This window comes from Camellia sinensis, chromosome 4, assembly GCF_055761805.1.
Source record: "Camellia sinensis isolate YWXY chromosome 4, ASM5576180v1, whole genome shotgun sequence".
NCBI classification, from domain to species: domain Eukaryota; kingdom Viridiplantae; phylum Streptophyta; class Magnoliopsida; order Ericales; family Theaceae; genus Camellia; species Camellia sinensis.
The window spans coordinates 207,799,733-207,814,992 of NC_138964.1; the positions used below are offsets into that span (position 1 = coordinate 207,799,733).

General features: G+C 36.6%; 1 protein-coding gene across 6 annotated transcripts; it reads right to left on the reverse strand.

Annotated features, from left to right (window-relative positions):
* Nucleotides 1-1,203: 1,203 nt before the first annotated feature.
* On the reverse strand, nucleotides 1,204-14,915 carry LOC114261401 (zinc transporter). Of its 6 annotated transcripts, none has more exons than XR_014328294.1 (11): nucleotides 14,589-14,887; nucleotides 12,895-13,087; nucleotides 12,701-12,786; nucleotides 11,071-11,155; nucleotides 10,643-10,721; nucleotides 10,356-10,486; nucleotides 10,010-10,096; nucleotides 9,778-9,890; nucleotides 6,907-7,037; nucleotides 5,199-6,070; nucleotides 1,204-1,954 (listed from the first exon to the last, which is right to left on the reverse strand). XR_014328294.1 is itself a non-coding variant. In XM_082867406.1 (11 exons), the coding sequence occupies exons 1-10, from the start codon at nucleotides 14,645-14,647 to the stop codon at nucleotides 5,958-5,960; spliced, it is 1,077 nt and encodes a 358-aa protein (XP_082723532.1). In that variant the 5' UTR covers nucleotides 14,648-14,915; the 3' UTR covers nucleotides 1,204-1,707; nucleotides 5,953-5,957. The 6 variants fall into 6 exon arrangements, 2 of the variants coding, with proteins under 2 accessions (XP_082723532.1, XP_082723533.1); XR_014328296.1 differs by having other exon boundaries at nucleotides 1,204-1,704; nucleotides 5,953-6,070; nucleotides 6,771-7,037; XR_014328295.1 differs by having other exon boundaries at nucleotides 1,204-1,707; nucleotides 5,953-6,070; nucleotides 6,771-7,037.
* Between the last annotated feature and the right edge of the window lie 345 nt (nucleotides 14,916-15,260).

A 15,260-nucleotide genomic window follows, 5' to 3' on the forward strand; every position in this document is an offset into this window, starting at 1 on the left:
AACCATTATCATGCAAAAATAGGTGACCAACATTGAAATAGAGACAGACTCCCAGACAACTATGAAACTTATTCGTGATGGAGCTGAAGCGAACTTACCCTATAGAGCTTTCATTGAAGATGCAAACTTCCTCTTAAGGAGATGCCAATGCTCAATCAAAGCCATACCCACGAAGCCAACCAGAGTGCTGATGCTCTGACAAACATGGGAGTCAACCAACAAGAATTTACCATCTTTCTAGATGATCCACCAAGCTCCATACTTCCTTTGTTAATCACTGATATGAGAAGTGCTAGTTCTAATAGGACTTAAACTTTCTCTGGAATGCTTTTGTTTTCCTTGTCTTTAATCTTTCAAATGAATCAAAAAAAAAAAAAAAAAGACCCCCTAGTCAAATAGTAAGTCTGCTTGTTACGAACATGGTGAACATTTCTTGCGAAAGGCATTTTCACCTACTCTTTGTTATTCTTTTTTGTCATAATAATAATAAAAAATTACAATAAATTCTATCAAAATTTTAATTTGCATAACAATTATATTATTTTTTATTAATAATTTGTTAGTCATATGATTAAAAAAATGTTATTCTAAAATATATATTTATTTCAACATTTATTCATCATTGATATTAATTTTGATTGTTTTAATCATACTAAAAAGAAAGCTAGTATAATTATGTAAAAAATATAAAGCTAACAGTATTTTCCCCCAACTTCAAGAAATGTGAGTTTAATTTACCCATATTTATGTCTTGTTTGTTGTAACAAAAAATTGTATGATTTATTAATTTTTATAATATTTACTCCTTTGAAAATGATCACAGCTATTAATTCATGTGATAGTCGTCATTATAAATTTATGTAAAAATTTTTGAGATAATTTAACAATTATAAATGTTTTAAAATAAAAAGACAATAAAATTTTATCTTTTTGGAGGGTAAAAATATTTTTTTTAAATTTAAAAATATATTTTTGATGTTTGTTTTTGTCAATTAGTTTCTATTTTTGCAAACAAATTTCAGAAAAACTAAACCAAACATGGCCTTTCTTATAACCATGTTCAGAAATAACCCATTGGGATAAATAATACCAATCAGGATCAAATAGGGTAAAAGAAAAAGAATTATGCTAAAGTGCATTACAGACTGATCTGCTAAAAATTATCATCCCCCCCAACACATACACACACACACACAAAAAAAATTGGAGACATTCATAGTTGAATAAACTAAATGATCAACAAGTACTTAACAAGATTTAATAAATAAATAAAAATACTAAAGGCTAAATGAATAAATAGAAAAATGTAGTTGTATGCTGTTACTAGAAATTGATTGCAAAACAAAGAGGAAATTGTATTTTAAATGCAATCTTCATCTGTGCAAGTATTTTTCTTCCACCCCCCTCGATTGTTAACTGAACTCACAACAATCAAAAAAAACATGGGCTCTACTTAAAACGGCAACAACCTCAATATTCACAACCCAATCTTCCTATATGCTTCGCTTTCTGTCCCCATATCAAAGTCGAGAGTCAGAAATACGATGGGAACTTCGTTAGGAGTCCAACAATCAAGATTTGAGAGAGGCCGTGCAAGATATGTAAATTCTTTGCAGACAATTATGATTACAACTTACAAGTAGGATCAACCAAATGAAAGGCATCCGCAATAATTTGCTGGCATTGTGGATAAACCTCAAAATGCTTCTGCAGCACAAAATTAGAGTGGTAATCAAAGATCACAGAATGACTACCAAAAAATAACCTAAAAACAAAATTTTGAAAGAAAGGAAAGAGAAAACAAAGTTAAAATCATAATGCGGTCACAAAAATCTATTCATTCTCCAGTTGTTCTGAAGGAAGAAGGTCGAGAGACAATTATTGCTGATAAAGAATAAAAGTGAAACATTAACCAACAGTTGGTATCATTTGAAGTTGTCATAATATCCATCACCTACTATGTTAGAATTTCCCATCTTTACCTTCACCTACTCCACTACACACTCCACTTCACCTACCTCCACTTAACCACACACTCCACTTCACCTAACCCACTATCACCTCCACTACACCTACTACCACATTTTCTTCTATATATAGATTGTATAGGAATTGTAATTAATCAATCTTGTAATACAGAAGATATCAAGATATATCAATAAATCAATAATACAGTATTTTTTTACATGGTATCAGAGCTAGGTTAACAACCTAGTCATTCTGCTTCACCGGCGGGCGGCAGTCTCGCCTTGGCCGCCCGCCGGACCTCAACCTATTCCGCTTGTTTTTTACACATACCTTAACTGACTGTAACATGGTCATATGACCAGACCTTCCCAGACTCATCCTACAAGACCATGATGGTCAAACTCTGTTATGCACCCATCAACCAAGTAGACCGTGCTTGGAGGAAGACAGTGGACAACCTTATGAAGGACAAGACCTGCCAGTTCAAGGTGGTTGTTCAACCAAATGGCGTTGAAGTGGGTGGTACTGGTGTACACCGCCTGGATCATCATCATCGGCTCTCTCGCATGGGCTCTCTCTCGGAGAATGATTTTTTCATCCTCTCCACCATTTGCTACCACTTCCGATTTCAAAGGCAAATCGTGGGTCGAACCTTACTTCAACGCGAAACCCTCGACCCAGTCTTCAACAAAAGCGCATCCTCAATCCCCTCCACCTCAACCACCTTCCTCCTCACATTTTCATCCACAGGCACATCGTCCGAACCAATCGCAACCTTACTCTGATCCTCAGACCCCACATTCGCATCGAAGCTCTCGTAATCCTCCCACTCATCAATCGAACGCTTATCAAAAGCTCTTCGAATAACGCCTTTGACGTGATCAAAGTAATAGCCAGAAACCCTAGGCTGATCGGCTTCTTCGTCCTCAGAATCGATGGCACCGAGAATCTCTTCCTCGGCGGAAGCCCTAGACTTATCGGAGCAGTCGTCCTGGCCATCGTCGATCTCGTCGATGCGATCCTCGGAGACCTTGGTGGTGGAATAGGAGAGATCGGGATCGGTGTCGTCGAGCAAGGGATCAGCAACGATCTCGTTGGAAGAGTAGAGACGAGAGTGGGGAAGAGAGTCTCGATCGGATCCGAGGCGGCTGTGGAGGAGAGAGACGGAGGGGAGGAGAAGGAGGGCGGCGGTCAGGGCACAAATCAAACTAATCTCTCTCTCTCTGCAGTTTGGGTGTTGAACAATGTAAAGAGGAGACACAAACATAGCACACACTGTCACTCTCTCTCTCTCTCTAATAATCACCCCACATGCCTCAAGATATTTCACGTGGGTACTCCACCTCCATAGACACATCAAATATTTTATTCACACCCAAAATCATCATTTTCCACCGCCCCACTTTTTAAACATATTATTATTATTATTATTATTATTTTAAATATATTATTATTATTTCTTTCTTAAAAATAAAAAAAAAAAATAAAAAAAAAAAAACAATTGCCACCAATTTACAAATTTGCACAATACACTCATTTTATTCATATCGGGATCAACCCCGATCCACATTTCACACACAAAAAAAAAAAAAAAAAAAAAAAAAACAACAACAACAACAAAAATCCACAACAACAGCTTTGTTTTCTTTTCTGCAGACGGCCACCCACCGCCCTACTCTGCCGCCGGTCTCTTCTTTTTGCCTCCATCCTGGGCGGCCTTTGATGGTGCTGCCTTCGTGTTTTCCATACCGCCGAGCACGTTCACTCCCCCATACTCCTCCACTGCAGCATATGGTGGACCTCCAAATCGGAACATCACGGTGGCCTTCCGCTTCAGCTCCTTGTTTTCTGCCCTTAGCACGCTTATCTCTGCTCGCACATCCTTATACATGCGTTGGAGCAGAGACAGCTGGGAGTTTAAATGCTGCACTTCATTTGTCCTACTCTGCAGCCGGTTCGACAAATTTGTGACCGCCGTCATGCTTTCCACACATGCCTTCAAAGTATACTGATTAGCCTCAATATCAGTTTGCATCGCCATTTTTTGCTCCACCGACCGCATCGGAAAGTTCAATGGAGCAAAACCAGAGGTGTTTGGTTGCGGTTCACTGGCCACCGCACCAGTTATTTCTCTTGTGGGCTCGTTCAGTTCTGGAAAGAGCGTGAGCAGGTTCTGGGTAACTGGACGGGAAGAAGAGGCCATGTTTTTGAGTTGCTAAGTGTTTCAGAGAAGGGTTGGTTTCTGGGTGTTTCAAGATTTGCAGAGACAAGCTCTCCGAGCGTTCAGAGGTTTCAGACTCGTATGCACAGCCTTCGCCTCAACCTTGTTTTAAATAGCCAGGGCCAGGCACGCGCATCGCGCGCCTCTTGCCGCCCGACAAACTGGCACGCCTTTTCATGGCACATCTTTTGATGAATTGGGCACGCCTTTTTATGGCACGCTTTTTGACAAATTGGGCACACCTTTTGAGGGTGCAACTTTTATGGGTCCGACAAGACTCTGTAAACTGTCCCGACATAGATTCCGGTTAGTTTCTACAAGGGTCCGACAAGACTCTGTAAACTGTCCCGACATTGATTCCGGTTAGTTTCTACAAGGGTCCAGCAAGACTCCGTAAACTGTCACAACATTGTCTTCTACAACGGTCCGACATGACCCCATAAACTGTCTTCTACAACGGTACGACATGACCCCATAAACTGTCTTCTACAAACGGTCCGACATGACCCCATAAACTGTCTTCTACAACGGTCCGACATGACCCCATAAACTGTCTTCTACAACGGTCCGACATGACCCCATAAACTGTCTTCTACATCGGTCTGACACCACCATACAGTGTCCTCTACAACGTTATGACACCCCATACAGTGTCTTCACCAACGGTCTGACACGACCATACAGTGTCTCCTATCCTTTTTTATTTTTATGTATTTTCTTGTTATGTTACTCTCTCCAAACTCAAGTTGGTTAGTTTCTCTCCTCCTTGAGTTTGCGGGGGGCTGTTAGAATTTCCCATCTTTACCTTCACCTACTCCACTACACACTCCACTTCACCTACCTCCACTTAACCACACACTCCACTTCACCTAACCCACTATCACCTCCACTACACCTACTACCACATTTTCTTCTATATATAGATTGTATAGGAATTGTAATTAATCAATCTTGTAATACAGAAGATATCAAGATATATCAATAAATCAATAATACAGTATTTTTTTACATACTATCATACTGAATCTCTTTAATATTTAATGGGTACTTTGTGAACAGACTTTAGAGCCAGCTTCACTTGCTTCATTTTAACTATTATCAGATAAAACTTGCAATCTGCCACCTCATGGAGTACCTGCAGACCATTTTAATTTCTAAAGTTGGAAGGCTTTTGACTTGAGTTTATCCAATATCTTTTCAGGATATTCATATTTGCCAGCTGAGCTCACCCTCTCTTCCTCTACTTCCCCCTCAAAAATCTGGCCTTTATTTTCTTTTTTGGAAGTCATTATTTCCCCATACTGACAGCACCACTTGTTCGAAGGTAGAACTAATTTCATTCAATTATTCATCTGCTCGTCATTTCTTGAGATCAGTAATCGTGTATTTAGTTATTTTCAGTTTAAAGCAAAATCTGTTGTGACCACAAACATGTTGGAATGATGAAATTTGATTCCACAATTAACGTGTCTGGCAATCTCTCTCCCATGTTGAAAAACATAAATGACGGTTCCAGATCTAGCATTCCACTGTGAAAATCTTTTTATTTGATAGGCCTCCACTGTGAGCATCTCATTTATTATGCTAGAGCAATCACCAATATTTTGTTAGTTATTTAATCTAATGCACGTGTCACAAACTCCTCAGATTCCGTACCACACCAAATTCATGTTTGGTTTCATATAAAAAAGACATATACACTATTAAAGAGCACATTAGAGGGCAGCATTCAGGGGATAAAAAGCTTCCAAGAATTTACTCACATATTTCAAGTTGGTAGTGAAGCCATCTGAATTTGGTCTTCAAATATCCCATTCGATGGATCTGAGTTCTGCAAAGAATCCTTGCTAACACGTTCCAAAGAAGTTGCTTCATAAATCCCTACAAGATTCATTCAAATTTACCAATAAGCCAGCTTAACCACAAAAAAAAAAATCAATAGTTGCACCTGCAGAATCTTACATTCACCAATGACAGATTAAAGCATTCATATACCAATATTACAGACCCAAAAAAAAACATTTGTGAAGAGCAAATCGGAAGCATATCAATCTTAAACTGCAGACATTAAAAGAATCTTGATCTGATATGTTTCAAAGATTTACGAGTGAAAGCTTGAAGAGATTGCCTGCTGGAAAAAGGATTGTTGCTGCAGTAAATTCATGTCATCATTTTTGTCAAAGCATTTTCCAAATAAATAGTTACATTACTCTACTAGGTTTTTATCCAAGCTCAATAGGTGGGATGCAGCCATGTTCTTGATCTGAATTTACAGTCACACTCATAGCTACAGATACTATTTTTGCTTTAAAGCTCAACAAAAGTGGGGTAAGGTTGTCAGACCAAATATAATACTTATACGTCTAGTAGTGGTAGAGATGATGGAAAGCGGGTTGAGTCCGTATTGCCGCAGAGCAACAGCCGTATCCGGATCTGATCTATCTTTATGTGGTTATACATAAATTATAATCCAACATTCAAGTATTTGATATACTTTCACGCCTTTGCATTAGCATACGGTCAACTATTTCTCACAATAAGCAACCATTTCTCAATTCTCATGGGTCCTCTAACTATTCACCTTGCAAGTGCATTTAGTATGTATCATCACCTCCTAGCAATTATAGCCAGAGGGCGGCTGCAAATTTTTTCTGCCAGCTCTGGAAAGCTTAATACTGTAGTCACCAAAATTACGAAGACGATGTTTTTGTACATACCAAAGCCCAAAATTGTGGAGCAGATAAGAAAGCCCAGCAGAGAAAAATCCATTTTGTACACAATCTCCATGACAATGATGCATCCTCCAGCAACCATTAAATGCTTTGGAGAAGAGAAAACCATATGCAGTCTGCAGATACATTAAAACCACAACAATCATTTTATGGGCCCATAATGTTGATTCCATGATGATGATAACTTTTTTTCAATCAAAGCACAATAATTGAAAATAAACCCCCCGCGGCGGGGGGGGGGGGGGGGGGGGGGGGGGGGGGGGGGAGAGATTCATAAGCTTGATAAACCTAGTTGACAAAATATCTGAACATATCCAATAAAACTAATGCAAACAAACAGAATATGACCATTTTGAAACAGGGTGCAATCTAAATTAGTATTCTGCACTGATGTAATGAAACTTCTCATGATGCCATCATATAAATGGCTCCATATTACATCACCATGAAGAAGCATGCAAAATATGTTTTTAAATTTGTCATATTTTTATTATTTTGTGGAGAGAATCAGAGCCATTTTAAGAGTTTATTACTCCTTCCATCCCAATTTGTTGGTCCTTTCCATTGTGGGATGTCCCAAAATGTAGTCTGCATACAATATTTTTTACGACTTTCCAAAAATTATAATTATAAAGAGTCTGAAAGCATTTAAAAGTAGCAATACAGGGATAGTTTTGGAAACTAACACCTCTTTAATTGAATGTAAAATAATTAATCCCTTATCTCGACACGGACTATACAAGAAACAAAACAATGAAAACAATAAGCTCGAGAAACCTAGTTGACAACACTTCTGAACATATTCAATAAAGCTAATGTGAACAAACTAACAGAATATGACCATTTTGTAACAGGGTGCAATCTAAATTAGTATTCTGCACTGCTGTAATGAAACTTCTCATGATGCCATCATATAAAGGGCTCCATATTACATCACCATGAAGCAAGCATGCAAAATATGTTTTTAAATTTGTCATATTTTCACTTTATTATTTTGTGGAGAGAATCAGAGCCATTGTAAGAGTTTATTACTCCCTCCATCCCAATTTGTTGGTCCTTTCCATTGTGGGATGTCCCAAAATGTAGTCTGCATACAATATTTTTTATGACTTTCCAAAAATTATACTTTATAAAGAGTCTGAAAGCATTTAAAAGTAGCAATACAGGGATAGTTTTGGAAACTAACACCTCTTTAATTGAATGTAAAATAATTAAATGCTTGTTCCCTTACGCTGTGTTTGGTTGGAGGATTTAGAAAGGGAAAAAGAAAAGGTAGGCGAAATGAGAATAAAATATACCTACATTTCACATAGTTTCACACATCTTTTCCCTTTCCATTTCCAAATCCCTCCCTAAACCCCCAACCAAACACAGCATTAAAGTGTTTGGAACTTAAGAGTTGGAATCGGTTGAATCTTGGATATGGGAAAGGATTTATGGAGGGAAAAGAAAAGAAACTTAAAGTATGCTAAAAAGAGATTACTACTAATATGATTTAGAGATTGAACACAAATAGTCCGCAGTTAGAATGCATACAATCATTTCATTTAAACAAAAACATATCAGTGAGATCATAATGTGTTTTAGCTACACTTTTCATCTCATCAACTAAACCCAACTGATGGGATATGTTAAAAAGAGATTACTACTAATATGATTTAGAGACTTGAACATGAATGAATAGTTTGCAGTTGGTGCATACAATCATTTCATTTAAACAAAAACATATAAGTGAGATCATAATGTGTTTCAGCTACACTTCTCATCAATTAAACCCAACTGATGGAATTGGAAATAATTTGGAAATCATGAATTTACAAGCTGCACCTATTTATCATATTTGGATGAGAACATTGACTTCAGCAGAGAAAGATGAAAATTTGTAGTATATCAATGAACTCAAGCAAAAGCTAATATATGTACATTACACAAAAGTAAGAAAAATCTGTTGGAAATTTTGTTCACACACTATGTAAGTCTACAAGGAAAATAAGCAATAGATGAAAGGCATATAAGAAATATAAAAAAAAAAAGGATGTAGAGTTGATTTTAGCAGCCAACAAAAGTACAAATTATAAAACCAAAGTTGCACATTTCAGACAGGGAGAGCAATAGAACGTAAATTTATAGGTTGAAAACCAAGTAGCAAACTGGAATAAGAATAAATTTCTGGCAGATCAACCAGTGTGCTTACAAAATGCCAAAAATATACAAGTAGTATATCCTTTTTTTTAAAACAGAATCTTAATATTTTGACACAATGACATCAACCAAAAAAATAGAGACGGTATGCTGGGTATTAGCTATGTCGTTGGGTGTGATTATGTGTCTATGTCGGATTCATTTAATTCTCACAACCAAGGACACTGGGATATGGATATATTTCATGTTTCTTAAATACTTCTTTCATTTATTTAGAATTAAAGAGCCCTTTTTATACATAGAATGGGAATATTAGGCACAGTTTCACAATAACCTCTACCACCTAAACTTAATTTTTAGGTGTATGTCCAACTAGAAATTTGGCAAGTAAAATCACTGTAAAAATAAAACATCAACACCAAGTAAATCAGCCAAAATAATTAGTGATGTCACCATTGGTTCTATAATTAAATAAACTATACACATCCAAATGAGTGGAACATAATCGAAAGATTGAGATCATTCAACCACGTTGAATAGCTTAGGAAGTGAAATGTCAAACATGATAGATATCATGCATTAAAATCTGCATAAGCATGCACAGCCATGCATGTTCCTAGAATCCTAGCCCAAATATCAATTTGAGAACCATTAACCAAACATTAGCAAATCGAGAAGGCTAGAGGAGCATTTAATTAATTAACTTCAGCATACCTCTCCTCTGCTATACTGTCGACATAGAATATCATGATAATTCCAAAGACTATCGTGCTCAAAAAAGCCCATGCAGAAAATGGCACCTCTATGCTGCTATGAGAAGTTGATCCCTGAAGTGCTCAAAGGGGGGTGGGGGACGAGAGAGAGAGGGAGAGAATTATCAGGATTCCAGTAATTCTAGACAAAGTTAGAAAATGCCAAAAGTAGGAAGTCTTAGAGCTCAACATACTATAATCATGTCCCACATGGCCACAGGAAAGAGAAAACAAGTTGCAGCAGCAATAGTTATGGCATTAAGTCGCCTCTTAAGTTGATTCTGAAATTGAAGAATGCATACAATCAGATATTGCAATGGACAATAAGTAGCCATCGCCACAAGTACTAGTTGATTAGAATTAGTTAGTTTTTGGGCGTTTGTGGGTTGATTCTTTTTGTATTCTTTGCATCGCCTCGATGCTTCTTCAATAAAGTTTGTTTATTTATCCAAAAAAAAAAAAGAAAAGGCACTAGTTGATTAGAATTTATGCTCACAATACAATCCAGAATTTAATTGTACATAGAATGGATGTCAATACCTTGAGTGAAACACGCCTTGCAATTACCCTTCTTAACGCAGATAAGATTCCAACAACGATGGGAACCACCATTTCCTTCATGCCCAGAACTTGTTCTGTCTGAACCTCAGTATCAGGATTATCACTAGATGGTATTTTTCTGGTTAAGTTCATCATCAGAAAAGAAATAATATGCTGATCGTTTAGAATAAGAAATAAGGGAAAAGAGAGCGGAAAAAAATAATAACAAATGGAAGTACTGATCCAACATTAGCTAAAAAAGTATAGTTCAATCTACAAGAGGATATAGAACGGGGAATGTGTGGCCATGGCCCACCCTTGAGATAACAAGTACAAAGAGCCTAACATTGCAATGAGTCCACCGACCTAATTAAAGATGAAGAAACACCCAATTGAGTAGGAAAAAATACAAAAGACAAAATAAAATAAAATAAAAACAGTTCAATTCAAATATCTCCACCAACACCAAGGAGCCAATGTATTAGATCTTATTCTGTCAATTCCCACATAAATATCGTTAAAGTTAGAGGTTGACCACTCATTTTCAGCTCCACCAATTACATATGTGAGGGGCAAGGGGGCTTCAAGAAAATAATACACTTGCATCTTTGTTAAGCAATGAACGGAAATAAATAAATAAAATGAAGCACATAGAATGACTACTTCTGAAGGGGCATCACCATGCTAATGACGAGAAAACATGTAATAAGTGTACCTTTTTCCAGACACGGCCCCTTCTTCCATACAATACTGCAGATAATACTCCAAGGACGGCACCGGAATATTCTGCCATTATAGCCCTGAAATTTTTAATAAGAAATTGAAATCAACACAGCAAAAGTAGAAAGAAAACACATTGTATCCAAAGTAAATAAAAAAAGGCACTATGGCAATAGCCTCCATTGTAACAGACATGAAGAAGGTGAATGACCAAACACCATGTCCATGATGAGAGATGCTGTAAAGGGAATCTATGAGAACAAGACATATATCATAACCACTGTAACCCTAGAATTCAATATCTATAGCAATGCTATGCTTACTCTTTGGTTTGACCATTTACATTTACCATTTGATGTGGCATACTTCATCATTGATACAATAGGTAACCACATGCCTAACACTAATATTTAAGGCTTATGGAATGTGCCACATCAAATGATAAAAGCATTTGGTCAACATAGCATTTTTATTGGAAAAATGTTCTGAGGGGCAAGTGCCCATGTGCAAAAGGAAAGAAGAGACAACAGAATACTACACCACTACAACACTTTCAAAACCCAAAATCATGTAACGTTATTTAGATGAATCATCTGATGGAGGAGACTAATTCGTTCTGCTCCCCCCACTTGCACCACCTCAAGCACAAAGGTATGGCCTCCCATACCTTTCTCATCTTCTTCAAATGGCAACCTCCTACCCAAGTCTCGTATAATTGAAGATTGATGTTGCCATTACCCAATGAACACCAAAAATGGAGAAGAATAAATTCTAAAACTCCCTTGCAACCCACCATCTCTTCTGCCTTGGAACACCAATTCAAAGCATCTTACCCTTTTTTCCTAAATTATCAATAGTGAGAATGGAGTCCACAAAGAAAGCCACCTTGGTTGCAACCCCCACCTTCCAAATGTTTTTCAAGAAAAAGACCTACATGCTGCTCCTTTGCTAATAGCGTGAAAAGATTTAAACGAGAATCTTCCACCATTAGCTTTCCACAACCTATATCTCTACCCTACAAAGAACACAAAAATGCATCCACAGCATCTAGCTCCCAATCCTGCACAACATGAATGAAAAACGAAAAACGGCGCCATGCTATCCTCGATTCCATGATCTTGACATACATAACATACATTTGTATAAGATATATATCAATGTCCTTTCATCCTTTTCTAAAACAAAATCCTCATTTTATCATAATTCCATTCCATGTAAATGACCGAGTACGTTATAATCTTAATGTTCAAGCAATGCATAAAACATGTCTGGATGTGTCAAAGGAATGTCGTGTCTATATTGTTTTCTAAATGAAAAAAGCTCCCTTCTAGAAGTGATTGTGCTGCTTCGTTTTTAGCCATTTCATTCTCCTATAGTGCTATTATTTATTTTCCATCATTTTTGTAGATTTTCAAGATTTTACTGACATTGTGCCATATTCATAAACTAGAATTACCAGGTTTCACCAAAGCAAGTTTCAAATCAGTTCTCAAATATCTGAAATATACCAGTCCCATGCTTTACTTGCACTTGGTAACATGAAAAAGAAAAGAGAGAAACAGTATTGAGCACTTAATACATCCAGAGTCCTAGTTGTAATCTTTCTTGTAAGTATAAGAAAGTACCTGACAGGGCCACATGATTTGACACCCTTTCCCCACAAAATGAAGTATAAAGCTGTTATTCCACCATTTATTATAGAAGGTACTACCTGAAAAGCAAATAGAGTAACAAAAGAAATATGTGATCACGTCAAGTAGTGAATTTCATTTTGCAATATATCATTAATTCATCATATAAAAGTATATTTTCATTATACCTGTGTATTAGAAAGTGGTCTGCCCTTCCACGGCTTTTGCAAAACTAAAAATATGATGGATGATGGAATCAGACAACTGAAGATAAAAAGTACAACTGAAGCTCCTGTCTGAGACAAGTAGTGGTACATGGAGTAAACCGACCATATTCTCATAAAGTTGCCAATAATGTGGATTATCTGCAATGGCGTGTGCCTACAAGGAAACAAGGCTTTCACTGAAAACAACTGAGGCTACCAAGAAAACCCGGGTATAAAATATGTGAAAAGGGATGCAAGAGAACAAAAATTTTATGATTTAGCATATTTGACAAATCTCGATGGTCATGTGACATGTCATTCCAACAATGTTTTCCAATAGACTAATTATCAGCAAAGGGAGGTAAGATTTCTATACGGATAGGACGTTTTGCATATTTAAAATGGAAAAAAGGCAAGAATAAAAGTCTAAATGTACTAGGGGTTGATCATCAAAGCAAGAGCAATAAGGATGAAGGAATTTGAGTGCTGATGTAGCTAATAACCACTTTTGTAGTAGATTCATTAGGATTGTCACCTTTCTAATAACCACATATATAATATGAGTGTATAATCTAATTGGTCATAATGATAAGATAATCAACTGAAAACCAAACATCTAAAGGCAGCAGTTGATTTGCCCACTAATCAACTTCAAGGCTTTTGTTGTTAGGGATATAAAGTATTCATACAAGAGGATCAAGATTTATATTGAGTTTCAAAATCCCATGGTCCATGAAACAACATAATACCACCCATTTCTCTTATTTGCCCAGACTCTTGACATGGTCTGTCCTTTTATTTCTCTTGAACCAAAACCACAATACACTATTAGAATACATACAATACATAACTTTGTATATCTCCTTACTATACAAAACCCTAATAAAATAATTAAGAACACGGAATTTCTAAAAACTCAAGATATCTCACATTCAGGTAGCTAACAACAAACTATTGCCAATTTGATAAATGCCCGGGATGGAAGGCAACAAACTGTTGAAATTTATCTCTGCCAATTTGATAATTTAACTTAGCAATGTACTTACAAATTCAATCAGAGTTCAAATCACTTTGTCAACTCCCTATACAGCATAGGACGAATCAATAAAACAACAATACGCTAATCACTGCATGGAAGAAAACAAGGAGTCCTTCCTTCCCAAACTGAATCTTGAAAATCTCATTGGTCAACTACAGATAAAACACAAACCCTTACTTTAACTGAATCTGCTTCAATTAATTGGATTTTTTTTGTTTTCTTGGTAAACAAACAAGGGTTTAGGCTTAGCTATTGCCTTGTGGTAACACCGAACAACATTTTCCTCAATTTGGAATCTGATAAACTGTTGAAATTTGTGATAATTGAACTTAGCAAGGTATCTTAAAAAGTCAATAAGAATTCGCATCACTTTGTCAACTCCCTATACAGCTTAGTACGAATCAATAAAACAACAATGCACTCTAATACCATAATTATTACCAAATTAATCGCCACATGAAAGAAAACAATAAGTCCTTCCTTCCTTCTCAAATTGAACCTCGAATTTTTCATCAGAGAAATCACAAACCCTTACTTAACAAAATCTGCTACAATTAATTGGCCTTTTTTTTTTCTCGTGTGTATGTGTGTTTTCTCGGGAAACAAACAGAACGTAAAAGGATATTGGTAAACATACCTGAACGTAGCCGGATTGGAAGAGCCTCGGTCTTCTGAAATCTGCTTTGGGGACATCATCGTTATCGATCTATACAGCTTAGTACGAAGAAATGCAGCTTCAAGAAGAAGCTATTTTACATGTTGTTTGTATATATATATATATATGTGTGTGTGTGCATATGATCAGCAAAGTCATAGAGAGAAATTCATTGCTTCCTCTGCTTCTGGAATTCACAAGCGATGTCGTCGAATCTCGCAACTCGCAAGCAAAACAAAGAGGAACTCTTTTTTTGTTTGCGCGAGTGGTATTTGTTTTGTTGAGGTCATTTGACTGATGGGCTTCTATGGCCCGGACTTTGAGCTCAGTCCATTAACTAAATAAACGCACTCCACCTATCTTATTATATAAAGACAAGAAAGTTCTAAATTATCCTATTAATTTTTTTAATTTTAAATAATTAAAAAGCACCATTAAATCCTCATTTTGAAAATGTTAAACGATTTAGTTCTTTATATTTTTTTAAGGGCAAATTACATATACACCCTCGAGGTTTGATTAAATTACAGATACCCCCCTGAGGTTTCGGAAATTACATCCCGTCCCCTGAGGTTTGTATTTTCATAACAATTTACCCCCTGAGGTTTATATTTCATAACAAATTACCCCCTAATTTCTTATGCAAATATAGCA